At 43.8% G+C, this 22,683-nt stretch overlaps 1 protein-coding gene across 5 annotated transcripts in view; it reads left to right on the forward strand.

Moving 5' to 3' along the window:
* Nucleotides 1–939: 939 nt before the first annotated feature.
* The window catches only part of snx29 (sorting nexin 29), a 751,140-nt gene continuing 729,396 nt past the window's right edge, over nucleotides 940–22,683 (forward strand). For all 5 annotated transcript variants that reach the window (XM_070856731.1, XM_070856732.1, XM_070856735.1 and 2 more), the window contains exon 1: nucleotides 940–1,048. In XM_070856731.1, the coding sequence (XP_070712832.1) occupies nucleotides 1,042–1,048 (7 nt within the window). In that variant the 5' untranslated portion in view covers nucleotides 940–1,041. The remainder of the gene's footprint in view (nucleotides 1,049–22,683) is intronic.

Below are 22,683 nucleotides of genomic sequence, written 5' to 3' on the forward strand. Positions count from 1 at the left end.
AGGGGATTAAATGTAGTATCTCCAAATTTGCGGATGACACTAAGTTAGGTGGCAGTGTGAGCTGCGAGGAGGATGCTATGAGGCTGCAGAGCGACTTGGATAGGTTAGGTGAGTGGGCAAATGCATGGATTGTTCAGTCACCTAAGGACTCATTCTGAGAGTGGAAGCAAGGCTTCCTCGATTCCAAGGGACTGCCTATGATGATGGTGATGAACCTTATATAATGGAACGTTGCACTCCATAATTGCGTGAGTTCGGGATCCAGAAGAGGCGAGGGCCCAGCCCACATTGTGATATGTGTGCATACTAGGGGTCCGTGCAGCAGAGCTGGTCTCCAGTCGTCTTGGTTAATCCTTGCCACTGGACCAAGACCCAGCTCTGTAAAGTCCGTGTGGTGGCTGGTGTGCAACGGCCACCACACGTTAAAAAAAATCCACGCACAGGCGTCTTCCATCCTTCAATATGCAGTTTGGGACCTGGAATATCACCTGTGAACTCATCCCTTTTTGGTGGAAGCAAGTCATCCTGGATAGGAGGGGCCGCCTAAGAGAGAAGATTTCACATAGCTCGATAACCTGTAAGGATTTGGAGGAAACCTTCTTTCGGAAGCTGCTGCTGTTTTCTTTCTCGGAACAGCAGCGAACCACACAATTTGGGATCATTTGCAAATGTGGACATTCCACTTGCATCAAGGCAATTCATAAATATTATGAATAACATAGAATCTCAGGCTGAACTTTTATTTTGTTTTCGTGAAGCAGCCAGTCCTATTATAAGAATGACATATTTAATTATTTTATCAACCTGCGCAGCATCCTTGCTGGCGTCCCCAGCCTGGCACCGCTGGTTGCGCGCATGCGCAGCAAACGACAGATCCGTGGCCGTGGTGCTGGAGCGCATGCGCGGGAAGCGACAGAGTGACGCATGCGCCCCGGGAGGCCTGTGCTGGAAAATGGTGTGAGATAGTCGTAACCGTGAGGATGTTATTTACCTATCAGCCACTCGCCTGACGCGCGCTGTTTGGGGGTAAACGGCAGGAAAATGAGTGGTAAATATGTGGCTTGTTGATCAAAGTGCTTTGACGGTGTGGACTCGGCCTGGCTGTCAGGCTGAGCGCGGTCGCCCAGGGGACGGGGAGACTCGGCCGGTGACAGTCGCTGCCATGGGACCCTCGCTTCTCTCGTCAGGCTGCTGTCTTGTCTGCTTTTTATTATTAACCTCACAACAGGAAAGACATCATTTACTTTTTAAAAAATCTGCCCCTTCCTCCGTGTCATTTTAGCTGCTTTGCTCCTTTTTTGTTACTTTTAATAAAACACTCTTTCACTTTGTTGTGATTTTTTTTTAGCCTTTAGCCAGCCAGTGTTTTCAGTCCACTCACTCATGCAGTGAGATTGTGGAAGAACCAGCAATATATTGGGAAGTATGGGGTCATGACGTGAAAAGCTTTGCGAGCTGGGATGGGTTTGGTTGACCAAAAGCACTCCACTGCAGGAAGTTAAAGACCAGTCACTTGGTAGCTCTGCCAATGCTAATTACATAACCAGGGCAAAGCACTGAAGAGCTGTTTACTGTAAAGCTCTGGATCAGTTCCACAAAATAGAGGATTTTGCCAGGAAGGAAGAAAAGGTATTGACTTCGTTGGCTAAAAAGTTTGAAACCCATTTTCAACTATAATTGGTCCAAATTAGTAGTTTGAATGCAGAATTATAACTGGAATATAGCTATGAGAATTTAGGGGTACAGTCTTCTGTCGCACAAAGCTTTTCTTTATGATTTGCAATGGTTTCATGTGATTAAAGAAAGTTTGTTACATAAATTGAATGTAACTACTTTGACAACCACTGTTTATGACACTTTTTAACAGGGTTTTCACTTGTTTTAGCTTGCAGCAAAGTAAAATAAATTAAGGAAGATTTTTTTTGGGTGCAGCTTGTATGGGATGTGCTTGATTTCTCTATGCGAAGAAAATGACCTAATTTAGTGTAATTCTTGGTTATATAGGAAAATAACCCAGTAGCAGATGAACTGCCTGTACCATGTTTGTTCAGTGTTGCAGTGTTGCATTGTTGAGTCTGTCACAATCTACACTAAGCGTTTAGACAGTTCAGAAAAAAACTAAAGCTACCAAAATGTGGTTTGCTTATTCTATATCTGTAATGTTTATAGTGACAAAGGGTGTTAACATGTCTCCTGCCCTGTAATTCTAAAACCATCTGCTTTTGGTATCACTGGGAGTGACTGTTCATTGTAACAAACAAACCAAGAATTGCAGGGCTGTGGGGAAAGGGCACGGGAGTGGGACTAGCTGAGAGTCATTATGGGCCAAATGGCCGCCTTCTGTGCTGTGGCCATTCTATGATTCTATAAATTTAAACAGTCTTTAAAAGATGGAAATTTCAATTGTTTACCTGTTCATGAAACCTTTACTAGTCGGACATTGCCCTCAATTATATTAAATGCAGCAGTTGACATTTCCTTTGTTTAACTAGTTCATGCGATGTGGGCGCTCTTGCAAGGCCAGCATTTATTGTCCATCCCTAATTGCCCTTGAGAAGGTAGCAGTGAGCCACCTTCTTAAACCGCTGCAGTCCGTGAAGTGAAGGTAATCCCACAGTGCTGTTATGGAGGGAATTCCAGGATTTTGACCCAACGACGATGAAGGCATGGTGATCGGCCTCCAAGTCAGGATGGTGTGTTGCTTGGAGGGGAACTTGCACGTGATGGTGTTCCCATGTGCCTGCTACCCTTGTACTTCTAGGTGGTAAAGATTGTGGGTTTAGGAGGTGCTGCCGAAGAAGCCTTGTCGAGTTGCTGCAGTGCATCTTGCAGGTGGTTCACGATGCGCCGGTGGTAAAGGGAGTGAATGTTTAAGGTGGTGGAAGGGGGGTCAATCAAGTGGGCTGCTGTGGCCTGGATGATGTCGAGCTTCTGAGTGTTGTTGGAGCTGCATCCATCCAGGCAAGTGGAGAGTATTCCATCACACTCTTGACTTGTGCCTTGTAGATGGTGGAAAGGCTTTGGGAGTTAGGAGGTGAGACACGCGCTGCAGAATACCCAGCCTCTGACCCGCTCTTGTTGCCATTGTAAACTATAGCCTAACATCTGTCATTGGGAAAATGCTGGTGTCCATTATTAAAGAAACAGTAGCCGGACATTTTGGAAAAAGCATGATTCAATCAAGCAGTGTCAGCATGGTTTTATGAAAGGGAAATCATGTTTGCCAAATTTGCTGCAGTTCTTTGAGGATGTAACGAGCAGGTTGGATAAGGGGGAACCAGTGGATGTGGTGTATTTGGATTTCCAGAAGGCATTTGATAAGGTGCCACATAAAAGGTTACTCCACAAAATAAAAGTTCATGGGTTTGGGAGTAATATATTAGCATGGATAGCGGATTGGCTATCTAATAGAGAGTCGGGATAATGGGTAATTTTCAGGTGGGCAAACAGTGACTAGTGGGGTGCCGCAGGAATCTGTGCTGGGTCCTCAACTGTTTACAATCTGTATTAATGATTTGGATGAAGGGACCGAGTGTAATGTAGCCAAGTTTGCTGATGATACAAAGATGGGTGGGAAAGCAAATTGTGAGGAGGACACAAACAATCTGCAAAGGGATATAGACAGGCTAAGTGAGTGGGCAAAAATTTGGCAGATGGAGTATAATATGGGAAAATGTGAGGTTATCCACTTTGGCAGAAAAAATACAAAAGCAAATTATAATTTAAATGGATAAAAATTGCAAAGTGCTGCAGTTCAGAGGGACCTGGGGGTCCTTCTGCATGAAACACAAAAAGTTAGTATGCAGGTACAGCAAGTAATCAGGAAGGCAAATGGAATGTTGGCCTTTATTGCAAGGGGGTTAGAGTATAAAAGCAGAGAAGTCCTGCTGCAACTGTGCAGAGTATTGGTGAGGCCACACCTGAAATACTGCGTACAGTTTTGGTCTCCGTATTTAAGGAAGGATATACTTGCATTGGACGCAGTTCAGAGAAGGTTCACTCGGTTGATTCCGGAGATGAGGGGGTTGACTTATGGAGATAGGTTGAGTAGGTTGGGTCTATACTCATTGGAGTTCAGAAGAATGAGAAGTGGTCTTATTAAAACATATAAGATAATGAGGGGGCTTGACAAGGTGAATGCAGAGAAGATATTTCCACTCGTAGGGGAAACTAAAACTAGGGGACATACATAGTCTCAGAAAAAGAGGCCGCCCATTTGAAACTGAGATGAGGAGAAATTTCTTCAGAGAGTTGTAAATCCATGGAATTCTCTGCCCCAGAGAGCTGTGGAGGCTGGGTCATTAAATATATTTAAGATGGAGATAGACAGATAAAGGGTTATGGGGAGCGGGCAGGGAATTGGAGCTGAGTCTATGATCAGATCAGCCATGATATTGAATGGCAGAGCAGGCTCGAGGGGCCAAATGGCCTACTCCTCCTATTTCTTATGTTCTTCTGTATTTATGTGGCTGGCCCACTTAAGTTTCTGGCCAATGGAGACCCTCCAGGATGTTGATGGTGGGGGATTCGGCGATGGTAATGCCAATGAATGTCAAGGGGAGGTGGTTAAACTCTCTCTCTTGTTGGAGATGGTCATTACCTGGCACTTGTAACGCACGAAAGTTACTTGCCAGTTATCAGCCCACGCATGAATGTCATCCAGTTGTTGCATGCGGGCATGGACTGCTTCATTGTTGCGAATGGCACTTGGGAGGAAAACATAATTTCTCTTAGTAGGAAAACAGTTGCTTTTCTTTTATACATGTTGCAGTGGGTGGTCCACATTGATATTGTGTGTAATATGTTTAAAAATAATAGAAATGATCACTATGTTTTGTTGTGTCTGACATCTGGTAACATGAAAGAGAGATTATAATTTATTTTGTTTTTTGACCAACTCTGAATGGTGCTGAAAATTTGAACATTCCACGTACATTTAAAGTTTCAGATATTTATTGACTTAGTCAGGATTAGAATTTTGGAATCATTATTATAGTGTAGTAGGGTATCTTATGAATTTAGTATTACAAAACAGGACCCTACGCTTTTCTTTTATTTAAAAAGTACTCGAGAGAAAATACTACAGGTAATTATTCTCAATCTATATCAAACACCTGAGTTAGTCGGCGAAACCTCAGTTGTATTTCTGTTAAAAGTGCACATTAACAAATTGTTAAATGATTTAAATGTTATTAAAGGAACTAATACATATTTGTGATTCAATGTGACCCTATTTCAACGATAGATTGATGTTCTTTACTTGCACGACAGAATTCAAGGAAATAATTTTGTGCCTGGGATTCCCCACATGATCACCAGATTTGGAGAGATGTTGAATGGATGCCAAGCTCTTTGAGTTGTCAACTGTGGAGAAAATGAGGACTGCAATTTATAATCCGTATAACGGCAACTACAAGTTGTATTTATGCAACGCTTTAACGTAGCAAAACGTTCCAAGGTGCTTCACAAGAGTATTACAAGATGAAAAATTTGACACAGCCACATAAGGAGAAATTAGGGCAGGTGAGGTCGGATTCAAGGAGGAAAGAAAGGTAGAGAGATGGAGAGGTTTGGACAGGAGATTCCAGAGCTTGGAACCTAAGCAACAGAAAGCACGGCCACCAATTGTTGAGTGATTATCGTCAGGGATGCTCAAGAGGACAGAATTAGAGGAGCGCAGATATCTCGGGTGAGGATGGATGGAGGGGTGGGGTGTGGCTGAAGGAGATTGCAGAGATAGGGAAGAGCGAGGCCGTGGAGGTATTTGAAAACAAAGATGAGTTTTTGAAATCAAGGCGTTGCTAAACTGGTAGTCAATGTAGGTCAGCGAGCTCAGGGGTGATTGGTGAACGGGACTTGGTACGAGTTTGGACACGGGCAGCTGAGTTTTGGATGACCTCAAGTTTACGTAGGGTAGAATGTGGGAGGCCAACTAGGAATGAGTTGGAATAGTCAAGTCTAGCGGATGAGCTGAGGCAAGGGTGGAGACGGGCGATGTTATGGAGGTGGAAATAGATGGTCTTAGTTATGTCGCTGATATGTAGTCGGAAGCTCATTTCAGGGTCAAATTTGACACCAATGTTGTGAACAGTGTGGCTCAGCCTCAGACAGATGTTAGGGAGAGGGATGGAGTCAGTGGCTAGGGATCGGAGTTTAAGTGACAAAGTTTGCACACTCACTTCAACATGGGGAGTTGTTAGTTATGAGTGATTTGCATTGATAGATGAGGTTTTTGTAAACCAAAATGAGTGACACTTAGCAGATTGTCATTTACTGAGATAATGTCAGTCAGCACTGCCTCTTGGCTGGCAATAGAGCATCATTGGCAGAGACTAGGAGCTGGCCACCTGTCAACTTTTTCTACTAGGACACAAGAAGGAACAGAAGTTCAAAGAATTGGGGAAAACTGCTATTAAATATGCTGAATTTGAGTAAAACTTCTCTTTCCATATAAAACACCTACCTGTACATATTGCAGTATCATCACTCTTCATATTAGAAACTAGTTTGTTAATTCAATGAGAAAGTTGTTCCAGGCTCACATAACAACCAATGTTACGAGTTTTATGTGAGAAAATGAATCAGGTTGGACCTAGCTACTGTAATATTTGCTTCTCTTTTGCTGTGGTATCTGCAGGGATAAACTCCTGTTGGCTGATCTGTGTTAGGATCTGGATCCACGGACAGTGGTGCTGCTGTGGAGCTCGGTGGCTTGATTATGTTATGTTTAAATGACCAAGCTATTCAGTTTGAATCCACTGATCCACAGGAAGTTGAAGCCTGGTCCACAAGCATCGTCTGTGTTATAATCCTGTGAATGACTTAACACCTAATGTAGTTACAAAGAATACAGTTTTTAAAAATGTTCTTTGTTTTAGGACACCTTCAAAGGATTTTGAATAATGTAAATGTGGTTGACTTTTATTGCAGTTACTAGTCAGGCTGAAGCCAGCAGAGGGACTTGGCTAAATTGATACTTGGTCGCGTTTTGCCATGTAAAAAGTGAGCAACTGTGCTTCAAGAATCAACTTTATGTTGAGTGTTAGCGCAGGAGAAGTAACCCCGTTGTTTGGACATTTGGAGGAGAAATGGTCAAGGTTATAATGACTTTAAATATACATTGTTTGTTTACCTGTTTAATGTTAAGTAAATTTGTTCTGTTGGCTTATAGCCTGAGCCACAGTCAGATGGAGTGTATATCTTTCTGTCCACTGAGGATGGGATTAGCTGGTAACATATAATCTATTCTAAGAAGCTGGACCTCAGTGGCAAAGCTTCTCATTTTAATCCCTGGGCTTCACTACATTTACCTAGATATTGGGCTGGTAAGGGCATACTCTATTTGTAGGGGATGGGGGGGGGTCTGCTTACGGAAGTGGCTGGTGATGCTGAACTCGAAGAACAACTGGTGTAAAAACTCAAAAACATAACATCAGTGTTACGAGTTTTTTTTGCCATGTGTTGGTACATAATGACTAGCAGTTTCTCCCAGAGCACTAACAAAGCCTAAATCTAATTTTAACCCATTTGCTTGTACAGTAGAAACTCTTTTGAATTGTGGATTAGTTTTGCCGTCTAAAATGTTAAGTGAACAATTATTTGTTGAATGCTCGTGTTAAGTACATTTGGAGAATAAATGTTGTTTTGAAATGTAGGTTTTTCCTTGTACACACCAAAGAGCTCCTTATTTTATGCACAGACTTCAGATGTAACTTTTATAGAAGCACAGCATCCTGATGAACTGTGACACATTGACAACAGCAAAAGGAGATAGACAGGCTCAGTGAGTGGACAAAAATTTGGCAGATGGAGTATAATGTTGGGAAGTGTGAACTTATGCACTTTGGCAGAAAAAATCAAAGAGCAAGTTATTGTTTAAATGGAGAAAAATTGCAAAGTGCTGCAGTACAGCGGGACCTGGGGGTCCTGGTGCATGAAACACAAAAGGTTAGTATGCAGGTACAGCAAGTGATCAGGAAGGCCAATGGAATCGAAGCCTTTATTGCAAAGGGGATGGAGTATAAAAGCAGGGAAGTCTTGCTACAGTTATACAGGGTATTGGTGAGGCCACACCTAGAATACTGCATACAGTTTTGGTTTCCATATTTAAGAAAGGATATACTTGCTTTGGAGGCAGTTCTGAGAAGGTTCACTAGGTTGATTCCGGAGATGAGGGGGTTGACTTATGAGGAAAGGTTGAGTAGGTTGGGCCTCTACTCATTGGAATTCAGAAGAATGAGAGGTGATCTTATCGAAACTTGTAAGATGATGAGGGGGCTTGACAAGGTGGATGCAGAGAGGATGTTTCCATTTATAGGGAAGACGAGAACTAGGGGGCATAATCAGAATAAGGGGCTGCCCATTTAAAACTGAGATGAGGAGGAATTTCTTCTCTCAGAGGGTTGTAAATCTGTGGAATTCGCTCCCTCAGAGAGCTGTGGAAGCTGGGTCATTGAATAAATAGCAGGCAGTGAAGTGGACCTGAGTCCATGATTGGATCAGCCATAATCGTATTAAATGGCGGAGCAGGCTCGAGGGGCCGTATGGCCTACTCCTGCTCCTATTTCTTATGTTCTTCTGTTCTTATGTCATTTGAAACGCTTGAAGAAAATTCACTCCCTTTAGGTTCTATTCTGAATATACAAGTTTGAAGTAATTTATGTAGATCTAAAGAGAACATGTGACATGATTAACAATACATACAATGTACAGCCCAACTTGTCCATGCTGGTGTTTATGCTCCACACGAGCCTCCTACCACCTCTCTTCTAACACTATCAGCATATCCTTCTATTCCTTTCTCTCTCATGTTTATCCAGCTTCCCCTTAAATGCATCTGTGCTATTCACCTCAACTACTCTTTGTGTTAGCAAGTTCCACATTCTAACCGCTCTCTGGATAAAGAGGTTTCTCCTGAATTCCCTATTGGATTTATGTGACTCTGAAATTTTTTTAGTTTTAGTCCCGCCCTCCTATAAGTGGAAACGTCTCGACATCGACCTTATCAAACCGCTTCATAATTTGAAAGATCTCTTTTAGGTCACCCCTCAGACTTCTCTTTTCTAGAGAGCCGTAGCCTATTCAATTTTTCCTGATAGAACATCTTAGTTCTGCTATCATCCTTGTAAATCTTTTTTGCATCTTCTCCAGTGCCTCTATATCCTTTTTATAATATGGAGACCAGAACTGTGCACAGTAGTCCCATGTGGTCTAACCACTGTTCTATACATGTTTAACATAAGAACATAAGAAATAGGAGCAGGAGTAGGCCATATGGCCCCTCCAGCCTGCTCTGCCATTCAACACGATCATGTACTCAGCTCCCTGCCCGCTCTCCATAACCCCTTATTCCCTTAACGTTTAAGAAACTGTCTCTTTCTGTCTTAAATTTATTCAATGTCCCAGCTACCACAGCTCTCTGAGGCAGCGAATTCCACAGATCCACAACCCTCAGAATAAATTTCTTCTCATCTCAGTTTTAAATGGGCGGCCCCTTATTCTAAGATTATGCCCTCTAGTTCTAGTCTCCCCCACCAGTGGAAACATCCTCTCTGCATCCATCCTGTCAAGCCCCCTCATAATCTTATACGTTTCAATAAGATCATCTCTCATTCTTCTGAATTCCAATGAGTAAAGGCCCAACCTACTCAACCTTTCATCATGTCAACCCCCTCATCTCCGGAATCAACCTTGTGAACCTTCTCTGAACTGCCTCCAAAGCAAGTACAGGTTCGACCTCCAAAATCCGGAGTTCCGGAATCCAGAATGTTCCAGAATCCGGACACCCCCCCCCCCCCCCCCCCCCACCTCGATGAACCGATTTCACCCTGGCCTGACTTCGCCCGCCCTGAATTCGCAGGGCCCGACCTCGCCCTGGCCCCCCCTCCCTCCCCTTTACCTCGGCTGCCCGACCCCACCTACCTCGGGCCAGACAAGGAATTCCTCCACGGCGGCAGGGCCCTGCGCGAACATCTCGGTGGCGGGGCCCCGCCTGATCAGGTCCTCAGTGCGGGGCCCCGCACTAACATCTCGGCGGCGGTGCCCCACCCGGTGACCCGAACAGCTCATCGACGAGCACCCCGCCCCCGCTCTCTCTTCTCTCTCCCCCCCCCCCCCCCTCCGATTTCTGATGTTCCAAAATCCTGAAATACCTGAAACTGGGCCTTGGGTATTTCCGGGTTTGTGACGGCAGAAAGACGTTCCAAAATCTGGCAAAACGCAAAATCTGGAACGGCCTCAGTCCCGAGGGTTCCGGATTCGGGACGCTGCACCTGTATATCCTTTCATAAACATATCTGCTTTTCAATTCTGTTCTTCTAAAGACGAACCCTAGTGCTTTGCTTTTTTTATGGCCATATTAACCTGAGTTGCTACTTTTAGTGATTTGTGTATCTGTCGCCCTAGATTCCTGTGCTCCTCTGCCCCATTTAGACTCTTGTAATAAATCACCTGAAACATTCTAAAAATGTGTCACATTGTACTGCTGACATAACAATGATGCCACATGTCCAGTATAACTGCAATAGATCTAATGTCAGTTTGATATTGAGATACATTAACAAATAAGAAAGCCATAATATTATTACAAGTCTTGCAACTGGGTGTACTTCCAGTCCATATTAATCTTACTTCGTGTGCCATAATTTAGTAACACGGTTATGGTGACATTTACAAGGGAAAAACTATATGTCGACATCCTCTTGGATGTTGGAGCTTTGCTTCTGGGGCCACTGCGGCAAGTTGTCTGCGATTGTTGCCCTCTTGCTTTCAGTGTTGTCATATCGTCCTAGTGTGACCTTGCATGTTATTTCCCACCATGGTTACCCTGTTCTCTCTGGCTCAGCGGTTTAACTTATTAAATTAATGATGCACTTTGTAGTAGGACTTTAACCTGCAACCATCTGACAAAGAGTGAGAATGCTACCACTGAGCCACGGCTAACATCTAAATTTGTACAAAGCATTGGTTAGACAAAATTTACAATACTGGATGCAATTTTAGGTGTCCCATTATATAAAAACAACATGAAAGCCATTAGAACGACAGCGTAGATTCACCAGCGTGATGCAGGGAATGGCAAACGATAGTTCTGAGGAGATACTGGAGCAGTGAAGCCGAAGTGGAGATTCAATCAAGTATGTATTTAAATTATAAAGGATTTTAATAGGGAAAGACTATATTCTTTGGTTTTGGAGTGAGTGATGAGGGGCCATCAATTCAACATTGTCACTAAAATGTAACGACAGGTTAGGAGACATGTCTTAATGTAGAGGGTTAGAGAATGGAATGCTTTGCCATAGGGTGTGGTTGAGACCGAGAACGTTGCATTATATAAGGGAACTTTTGATAAATAGTTGAAGCAGAGGCAGATTTAGGATGATGGGGAGACAGTTGGACAGTGGAATTAGTTTTGAATTGCTTTAGTAAACAGTTGGCACAGACACTTTGGGCCAAATATGCTCCTTTTGTACTGTAAACTGCGATGGTTCTGTAGATTGCATGTTTCCCCACAGTAGGCAATCGGCCTGAATCGAGTGTTAATCCTTGCGCCTGTGAAATGGTTTAAATTCCTCAGGGCATGCCCTGTATGTGGCTGCCCAGTCCCCATTCTGGACACATTTCTTGACTACGGACAATAGCGGGTCTCTATTTGTCCAGACGGGCTGTCACGGGTGAGCCTTCGCTTCCGAAAGCTTCAACAGCCATGACCATCTCAGCAGCATACTCGGTAGCCCCCTCAGTGATGGCTAGTGAGAGCCTGCTGAGTGCATCGGCGCAGTTTTCGGTGCCCAGTCTGTGCTGAATTGTATAGTCATAGGTGGCTAACATGAGTGCCCACCTCTGTATGCGGGCCAATGCGTTTGCATTTATGGCCTTGTTGTCGGCCAAAAGGGACGTTAGGGGTTTGTGATCTGTCCCTAGCTCAAATTTCCTGCCAAACAGGTACTGGCGCATTTTCTTTACCGCATGTACACATGCGAGCGCCTCCTTTTCTTCCATCCCGTAGCCCCTTTCTGCCTAGGACAGACTTCTGGAGGCATAAGCTATCAGCTGTAACTGACCCTTGGCATTGAAATGCACAGGACGACGCATCGCACATTAACACAAGTTTCTTACATGGGTCATATAGCGTTAACAGATTGTTTGAACATAACAAATTGCGTGCTCTATTAAAAGCCCTTTCCTGGCTGTCCCTCCAGACCTTTGCGTAAGAGCACGTGTAGCGGCTCTAGCAGTGTGCTCAATTGGGAAGAAAGTTACCAAAATAGTTCAGGAGCCCCAGGAACGAACGCAGCTCCGTCGTGTTACGGGGTCTGGGTGCACTCTGGATCGCTTCCGTCTCGGGCTGATCCCGTCTTCTGCTACCCTCAGCCCCAGGAATTCTACCTCTGGAGCTAGGGAGACGTACTTCGCCTTTTTCAGTCGCAGCCCTACCCGGGCCAGTCTGCGTAGCACCTCCTCCAGGTTGTGGAGGTGTTATTCAGTATCGTAACCTGTGATGAGGATGTCATCCTGAAAAACCACCGTCCCTGGAATCGACTTGAGGAGGCTTTCCATATTTCGTTGGAAGATCGCTGCGGCCGAGCGAATCCCGAATGGACATCTGTTGTACTCAAACAACTCTTTGTGGGTCAGCTTCTTCGACTCACTCGCCAGCTCATGGGTCATGTAAGCTGAGGTCAGGTCCAATTTTGAAAAAAGTTTGCCACTGGATAGCGTCGCAAAGAGGTCCTCCGCTCTCGGTTGTGGGTACTGGTCTTGGAGTGACACCCAATTGATGGTGGCCTTGTAATCACTACATATCCTGACCGACCCATCCGCCAGTCACTGACTTCAACTGGCGAGATGATGCCTTCCCTCAGCAGACGGTCCCATTCGCCTTCTATCTTTTCCCGCATCACGTACAGCACTGCTCTGGCCTTGTGGTGTACTGGCCTGGCGTCCGGGTTTGTGTGAATCACTACCTTGGTCCTCATGAAAATGCCAATGCCGGGTTGAAATAATGAGTCAAATTTGTCCAGGATCTGTGAGCATGATACTCGCTCCACAGAGGAAATTGCATTGACATCACCCCATTTCCAGTTCATGACAGCAAGCAAACTCCTCCCCAATAGTGCGGGACCGTCCCCCGGGACAACCCAGAGTGGCAACCTGTTCTCCGAATCTTTGTGGGTCATGACTACCGTGGCGCTGCCTAGCACCAGAATGATCTCCTTTGTGTATGTCCGTAGCTGTGCGTCAATTGGCGATAATTTTGGCCTCCTGGCCTTGGACACCCACAACTTTTCGAACTGTTTGATACCCATCAGGGACTGGCTGGCCCCTGTGTCTAGCTCCATTGATACTGGGATGCCATTGAGGAGCACTTTCATCGTTATCGGTGGCGTCCTGGTGTCTGAACTGTATAAGTGCTCCACATGAACTCGCTGAACTTCAGCTTCCAGCGATTTCCCCTAGCGTTCATTTCTGCAATTTCTGCAGGTATTTTGCTCATCTCTGCAAACTCCGGCTGAGTGTGTGCCTCCATGCCTCCAACATGAGCTGTTGTTGGAAACAAAAGGTCCCTTGCCAGTCGATCGTCCCTGACTGCCCCTGTGACTGTCCTTGAGTACGCCATTAACAGATGTTGATGGCCCCATTACTGGCCGCATTGTCCCTTGCAATTGCGTGAATCATCGTTCAGCTTGCCATTGTCTCTGTCGAACTTCCCCTCTGGGTTCGACGACATGTTGGGGCATGCCCGATTGCCCTTGTCTGCCTGGAGAACTGTGTGCTGCTTTAACAATGTTGAATCTCTGTCCCAACCATTCCTTAACACAGTACCTCTCGTCTGTTCTGCTCGTGGCCATGCTCGCGTGGTTTAAATCCCAGTTTCTCGTCGCCATTGATACGTCCTTACTACACAGTATAAATGCACACGAAGCCCATGCTCGAGAGAAGGTCAGTCTGTGACCTGTCCTTTATTCCTTAGCACTCAAGTGATGGAAGTGTGTGGAGCTTCCCCTTTTATACCTGAAGGTCCAGGTTAGGAGTGTCTCCCACAAGTTCACCACCTAGTGGTCATTGTTCTCACAGTGTACAACTTAGGTCAGATTATACATGGGTTACAATGCTGGTTGAATACATGACAGAATGTATGCCCCACTAATACTTAATGCCAAGTACAACACTTAATCTAAACACTTGAGTGTCACAATCAATTAAAAAATGCAGACCCATGATTAATATTAACCTAATTTGCATCTTTATTTTGTTTTAAAGGTAAGTCTGAGCTTCCAGGTTACTGGATGGAAGGAATTATATATACACATTGAAGAACCTGAAGTTCTCGGTTAATTTCCTTGATGTCATCAGCAATTACAATTAATACAGAAATACAAATAGCGTAAAGCTGATCATAGTTCTGTGTTCTTTAAAATAAGTCTGGACAGTCACACTTCCTGATTAAAGTTAAACATTGTGTTGAGAGTTTTCTCTCAAATACTCTATTATAGCTTTGCATATGAAGTTGTTGAATTCAGTTTATTCTCCGATTATCCGCGCTCTAACCATTCATGCTCCAATTACCTGCCAGAATGTTTATGGGACAAATCCTTGCATGGTGTCGCCTCACTGCAGAGGCCACGAATACTAATCTCCTGTCTAATGTAAACGACAACTAAGATGATCAAATTCAGCTCATGATATTTATATTGTACTTGTTTGTTTTCCTGTGCCAAGGATATTAGTGTACTATATGTGTAAGATGCAAAAATTGGGATCCATAATTATCTGCCAATTTCCATTATCCATCCTAGGACTTGGGATGAACCTTCACTGTGGCAGATAATGAAAGTTTCACTGTGTAGTTCTTCTCATGAGTGCTGGAGACCACATAACCCATGAGGTATAAGAGTGAGTTATTTAGGACTTCATGAATTGAAAACTTATTTTACTTCATTTGTGGCGTTATTGTGGTTGTACAACATGTCGGAATTTTGTGTGATTTGAACAATTTTACTATTATGGGAGAACACTTTGGTGTGGGTTAAGGTTTTGTTTGTTTTGACAGAGAATGAATGATATCTATATACAGGTTGAACCTCTCTCATCCGGGACTCCGTTATCCGGCACCACCCCTCGTTCGGGACCATTCCCAGCCGGCGGGTGGCGCATGTGCAGAATGCAACCCGTCAAAATCCTACTCAGCAATATAATCTTTCTCCTCAATCGGCTGCCTCCTCCTCATCGCCCTGCTGGAACTTCTGCAGCCATAGTCCTCGGGCCGGCCGCTCCTCCCCACAGCGCTCCCTCCAAGGGAGTCGGGCCGACTCTTTGGGGCCCCGTCAGCTCTTCGGGGCCCACTGGCTCTTCTGGGCCAGCCGATTCTTTGGGACCCGCCGACTATTCTCGGCCCACCGGCTCTTTGGAGCATGCCGGATCTTTGAGGCCCCCTGCACGCTGATTGGCTGACTGACTGACAGTCGGTCCAGCCAATCAACGCACATACATACTTACCCCAGCAACAGCACGTGAAGGCGCAGTCCACCCAAACACGTGACCACCCCTCATCCGGCAAAATCCCTCGTTCGGGACAGGCCAGGTCCCGAGTGTGCCAGTTCAGGGAGGTTTAACCTGTACATATATCCAATGGCACTAATTTGAAGAAGAGCGGGGGAGTTTCCCCTGATGTCCTGGCCAATATATAATCCCTCAACCAATGTAACAAAAACAGGTTATCTGGTCATCATCACATTGCGATTTGTGGGATCTTGTTGTGCGCAAATTGGCTGGCGCCTTTCCTACATTACAACAGTGACGATACTTCAAAACTATTTCACAGGCTGTAAAGTGCTTGACACATCCTGAGATTGTGAAAAACTTAAAATAAATGCAAGTCTTTTTTCTGTATTATTATGTCTTGCATATAGCACACTTCTTGTAAGCATAACACTCCTTATATCACGTTTCTGTCGTGCTTTTTCTGTCATGTCTATCTGGAATGCTTTTCTGTCAGACTTAAACATCCTCATTTTTAACCCTATTTCTTGTACTTGCCCCTGGCTCAATCTTCCTTAGTGACTGACTCCAGATCTGGTTCTCGAAGCTGCTGATTTGCATATCTCAGCTGCAGGAAGTGTTCTTCATTTTCTTCAGGCCTGGAAATAACAAACCTCTCATTCAACCCGAAGTTCCGGTGTCTGTGCCTGCTCCCGCTGCGCACCGCCTCCCTCCCCAGGCCATTCCTGATCTGCTCCAAAGGTAGCCCTCTCCATTTTAGTCATCCTATTCTCAGCCCACTAATGCCGAAGAATGACAAAATTAATGCGTGACCTTGGAATGAAGAGTAAAAATTGCAGTAAGCACTTTAAAGAACTTAAAGCTGGTTTCCAAGTCAATGCTGGTACGTGGCAAGGTAGCCTTTCTGGGAGTGGGTGGCCATAAACCACTATCACACCACTGAGCTAGGAGCAATTTCTTAATTTTTGAAAGTGCACTAATACTGTATTGGTTTCCATACATTCGGCACAAAAAGTATAAGTGCAGTAAGCACTTTAAAGAATTAACATTTGATTCTAATCTCAGTGTGAAAAATTGCCTGTATAAATTCCTTTGAAACGTCTACAAGGGGGCAGATGAAAGCATCCCTCCAAAATAGTGCCAGAACCCAACTCCCCCCATTAGTTTATCTTCCTTAAAGCTCCAGGACCCCAAAACACCTCTCTTCAATCTTTGTCAGACCATCAGTCCCCCAAACTGTGGTTCCTTCTTCCCAGTTCTGCTCTCTTTCTACTGCTCCCAGACTGCAATACCACTTTGTAATCAATTGGCTCACCTTGGCACTTCCTCCCACCACGCCACACTCCATGACACTACTTCCAGTACTCAAGCACCCTGGAATCACCCTCTGAATTATGCCACACCTCTCCACCACGATTCTACCACTACCACATGCCAGGACCCTTTCTATCATCTGTGGTCGCTCAACAAACCGTTCATACCACTTATAGACCTTGCGACGAGGGCAGCGATGACTGCAACAAAAACATTTCCCAAGATGCTTCACAAATAAGCATAAGGAAAATGGACACTGAGCCAGGCAGAGAGAGAATGCGATGTTGAAAGCTTAGTTGAAGAGATCTGTATTGAGGGGACTTCTGAAGGTGGGGAGAGAAGTGAAGTGGTTTGGGTGGGGAGTTTGAGAGTAGGACTGAGGCATCCGAAACCATAATCATCACTGATGGGGAGGGAGAATGCAAGGAATGCCAAAGTTAAAGGAATGGAGCACTCGTTGGGAGGGGAAAATATAGGTCAAGAAGAGTTTGCAGAAATAGGTGGGGCAAGGCCATGGAGCATTTTCTCGACAAGGATTTTGAATTCAATGCATTGGGGAAGGGGGACTCCGTATAGGTACGAGACCGTAGAGCCCCTCCCCAATACTATTGGACCTAAACACCATGTGTGCTTCCCACACCCTAATTCTCCAACCCACTCATATGAGCTCAGACTCCAGGACCATCCTCTAACTCTACCTAACTACAAGAGCCTCTCTCACTCCCGAATACTGCTACACACCTTCAAACTACCTGCAACCTGGGACATTTTGCCTTTTAAAAAGGCTTTAAATAAAAAAGTGATAGATAAAACTGTGTACAAAGCAAAGCAACCACGCAATTTTGACTGTAAAGCGCTTTGAGACATCCGGTGGTCGTGAAAGGCGCTATATAAATGTAAGTCTTTCTTCATAACACCAATGATTTGCAGAAAATATGGACATAATTACATAGTTCAAACCCAAAAATATCAGGAATACCATATGATAAAAATACAATTGCCTTATTGATTCACCATAAATTAGTGGCCCTGATCATGTATTATACAATATATGGATTAACACAGTGCATTTGATTGAGCAATAGCACAGGAGATCCATTCGTACATAGTAAATTTAGAATAGTCATCATGTTGGAAGGGATTTTTTAATGGGATATGAGTGTCTCAGAAGGTTGTTCGACTTGGGTAACAATGGCATCAGTTTGTTGTTACATATGTTTACCTTAAAAAAAAAAAAAAAATTGGTAAAGAGTTGCAGTAAAGTAGTTCTTATTGGATTATCTCATACATAGAAACATAGAAAATAGGTGCAGGAGCAGGCCATTCGGCCCTTCGAGTCTGCACCGCTATTCAATATGATCATGGCTGATCATGCGACCTCAGTACCCCATCCCTGCCTTCTCTCCATACCCCCTGATCCCTTTAGCCGTAAGGGCCACATCTCACTCCCTTTTGAATATGTCCAACAAACTGGACTCAACAACTTTCTGTGGCAGAGAATTCCACAGGTTCACAACTCTCTGGGTGAAAAAGTTTCTCCTCATCTCGGTCTTATATGGCTTACCCCTTATCTTTAGACTGTGACCCCTGGTTCTGGACTTCCCCAACATAGGGAACATTCTTCCTGCATCTAACCTGTCCAGTCCCGTCAGAATTTTATAAGTTTCTATGAGATCCCCTCTCACTCTTCTAAATTCCAGTGAGTATAAGCCAAGCTGATCCAGTCTTTCCTCATATGTCAGTCCTGCCATCCCGGGAATCAGTCTGGTGAACCTTCGCTGCACTCCCTCAATAGCAAGCATGTCCTTCCTCAGATTAGGAGACCAAAACTGCACATAATATTCAAGGTGTGGTATCACCAAGGCCCTGTACAACTGCAGTAAGACCTCCCTGCTCCTATCCTCAAATACATAGTGCATTTAAATTTATTCCCCATACTGAGAACATTTATTGCACCAGTGTTGAGGCACATGTGCTGAGTTGCAAATATTGTGGTGGATGCTTTCCTTTTTAACCCTCTTCCACTTGGGAAGGTGCTTTTCGTGTTGGACTCTTGAGTGCTGCCAGCTCTCTGGTACCTCATTCAAGTGGCCATTCTCGATGTGTGTGCATAAAAGGTGAGTGTACACGTTATTTTAATATGGGGGACATTACATCCAATCCTGTTTCATTTGTATTTTGTTTCTTAGAAATCACTAAACAATGATCAAGAGTTGGGTGGTTCCCTCCCCAATACTAGAAACACAGATGTAGGACTCATGATGCCATCCTGGCTGAGATCAGCTTTTTTAGCATAGACTGGTGATTGAACTCGGGACCTTTCTGGTTTCTATGACTGACCACAACGCTGAGCTATGTTTGCTTGTTTTTCAATGTCACCTTTCCTAATTCAAAAGACCTGTCTTATAAGAACAGAAGAAATAGGAGCAGGAGTCGGCCACACGGCCCCTCGAGCCTGCATCGCCATTTAATACAATCATGGCTGATCCAATCATGGACTCGGGTCCACTTCCCTGCCCGCTCTCCATAACCCCTTATTCCCTTATCGTTTAAGAAACTGTCTATTTCTGTCTTAATTTTATTCAATGTCCCAGCTTCCACAGCTCTCTAAGGCAGGGAATTCCACAGATCCACAACCCTCTGAGAGAAGAAATTTCTCCTCATCTCAGTTTTAAATGGGCAGCCCCTTATTCTAAGATTATGCCCTCGAGTTCTAGTCTTCCCCATCAGTGGAAACATCCTCTCTGCACCCACCTTGTCAAGTTCCCTCATAATCATATACGTTTCGATAAGATTACCTCTCATTCTTCTGAATTCCAATGAGTAAAAGCCCAACCTACTCAACCTTTCCTCATATGTCAACCCCCTCAGCCCCGGAATCAACCGAGTGAACCTTCTCTGAACTGCCTCCAAAGTAAGTCTATCCTTTCTTAAATATGGAAACCAAAACTGCACGCAGTATTCCAGGTGTGGCCTCACCAATACCCTGTACAATTGTAGTAAGACTTCCCTGCTTTTATACTCCATCCCCTTTGCAATAAAGGCCAAGATCCCATTGGCCTTCCTGATCACTTGCTGTACCTGCATACTAACCTTTTGTATTTCATCCACAAGTACCCCCAGGTCCCGCTGTACTGCAGCACTTTGCAATCTTTCTCCATTTAAATAATAACTTGCTCTTTGATTTTTTCTGCCAAAGTGCATGACCTCACACTTTCCAACATTATACTCCATCTGCCGAATTTTTGCCCACTCACTTAGCCTGTTTATATCTTTGTATCGTCAGCAAACTTGGCTTCGTTACACTCAGTCCTTTCTTCCAAGTCGTTAATGTAGATTGTAAATAGTTGGGGTCCCAGCACTGATCCCTGCGGCACCCCACTGGTTACTGATTGCCAACCCGAGAATGAACCATTTATCCCTACTCTCTTTTCTGTTCGTTAGCCAATCCTCTATCCATGCTAATAGATTATATTCACTAAATATATTCAAAAAGGAGTTAGATGTAGTCCTTACTACTAGGGGGATCAAGGGGTATGGTGAGAAAGCAGGAATGGGGTACTGAAGTTGCATGTTTAGCCATGAGCTCATTGAATGGCGGTGCAGGCTCGAGGGGCCGAATGGCCTACTCCTGCACCTATTTTCTATGTTTCTATTACCCCCAACCTTGTGAACTTTTACCTTGTGCAGTAACCTTTTATGTGGCACCTTGTCAAATGCCTTCTGGAAGTCCAAATATATCATATCCACTGGTTCCCCTTTATCCACCCTGTTGGTTACATCCTCAAAGAACTCCAGCAAATTTGTCAAACATGACTTCCCCTTCGTAAATCCATGCTGACTCTGCCTGTCCGAATTTTGCTTTTCCAAATGTCCTGTTAGTGCTTCTTTAATAATGAACTCCAACATTTTCCCAACCACAGATGTTAGGCTAACTGGTCTATAGTTTCCTGTTTTTTGTCTGCCTCCTTTTTTAAATAGGGGCGTTACATTTGCAGTTTTCCTATCTGCTGGAACCTCCCCAGAATCCAGGGAATTTTGGTAAATTACAAGCAATGCATCCACAATCCCTGCCGCTACTTCTCTTAAGACTCTTCATCAACAGTATCTTCTATTTTCCAGTTTAGAAAATCTAAACAACATACAAGCTTAAAATCACAGCAGACGCATCACTTGGAATATTAATCTCAGTTAATGTTACATATGTTGTTGTAAATACTCTTTTTGTGATGAGAAAAGAAAAGCATTGATTAAAGTTTGCGCGATAATTCAGTACCATATTAAATATCAGTGAAGTCTTCAACTTGAGTGCGCACAATATCAAACTATTTTCAAGAATTATTGGCACTAAGAGAACCTTTGGTGGTGTTGTCTTGAACTTGGCTGCCAATGGACTTATTTCCATGTTTGATGCAGGTCAGTGACTTGAATTAAAAAAAAATTTAGTATGTACATGTCCTGTGGAATAAAATTGGTTGAAAGATGCCAGTTTTTGCTTCAGATTTTAACTTTCAGTACTCGCTATGCTGAGTTGTATACTATGCTGAGTTGTAAAGTTTCAGAATTGTAACTTCTGCATATTTAAAACTATTTTTACTTAAAGATGAGAGGGAGTGCTATTTTTCATCCAAATAACATCAGAATACACACAAAGTAATCCGCCCTTTTTGATGTTGCGGGGCGTGGGGGGGATGGCGGGGGATGGTGTGGGGGGGTGTGGGATGGTAGAGTTTGGGAGGGGGAGGTTTATTTTAGTACAAACATAAACAAAAGCAGTGTTGAAAAATTCCACTTCCAACTGAGGGGGGGTTTATGTAACTTCGAGTTTTGGTGAGCTGTAAAACAAGGGAACTCACCACCTTGAATCCAAATCTTACGGTTTGTGGGAAGTGGCGAAGAAAGCTGCCCACAGAGATCCAGCGTGAATTTAAGTTCTCCCGACCTTTGTTTGAATCTGGCGCCAAATAAAGCAAATCTCTAGTGTCCAGCACCGATGTTATCAAGCAGACTAAACAGTCAGTCACATTGAAGAATTCTTACAGACAGCAAACAAGGAAGTAAAATGCACAGATTCTAATTTACTTTTTATAACTTTTACAGAGAGTGAAATAAAGATTGGAACATGCACATAGGATTCAAGTAGCTGAAATAGCATAAACTTAAAAAAATAAAAACCAAACCATGTAATTCTTAATCATATTAATGGAAAAATTTGACATTCCACAGATATAAAATTAGTTTTTCAGCTGAACTATCTTGCATGTAACTTGAAGTGCTCCCAAGGCATTGCTAATGATGAGCCAAAGGATACGCTAAAAATATTGTTTAAATGGCATAAAATATGATTGATTAGGAAAGAAAGATGTATTTATTTGGTGCCTTACTTATTTGGTGTATCTCAAAAATGTCTGCCAGTGCTTCATGTGGCATTAATTGTTTGAATTGTAGTTACTGTTATGCAGCCAAACATGGCAGCCAATATGCATCCAGTATAATCCCACAAAGAACAAGAGATGATGATTCGTTAACCTGTTTTAGGTGGTGCTGGTTGAGGGGGAAATGTTGGCCTTGACACTGGAAGAACTCTTGGCTCTTTTTTTGAATAGTCTTTTGGGATCTTTGATATCCACCTGAACCACTGGAAAGGCAGTTGGAACCTCAGTGATCATCTCCTCTGAAGAATGGCAACTCTAACAATGCAGCACTTGCTCAGAAGGGGACTGGAGTCTCAGCCGAGACATTGCTGAAATTTGCTGGTTTCTGGATTGGCACTTTAATAGTGCTGACCAGTTTGTTCTTGAATTGTATTTTGGGTCACATTAACATTTAGTTATACATGGCACTTTCTATTGGTTTGCAATATTTATA

The sequence above is a fragment of the Pristiophorus japonicus genome, chromosome 15 (assembly GCF_044704955.1).
Source record: "Pristiophorus japonicus isolate sPriJap1 chromosome 15, sPriJap1.hap1, whole genome shotgun sequence".
NCBI classification, from domain to species: Eukaryota; Metazoa; Chordata; class Chondrichthyes; family Pristiophoridae; genus Pristiophorus; species Pristiophorus japonicus.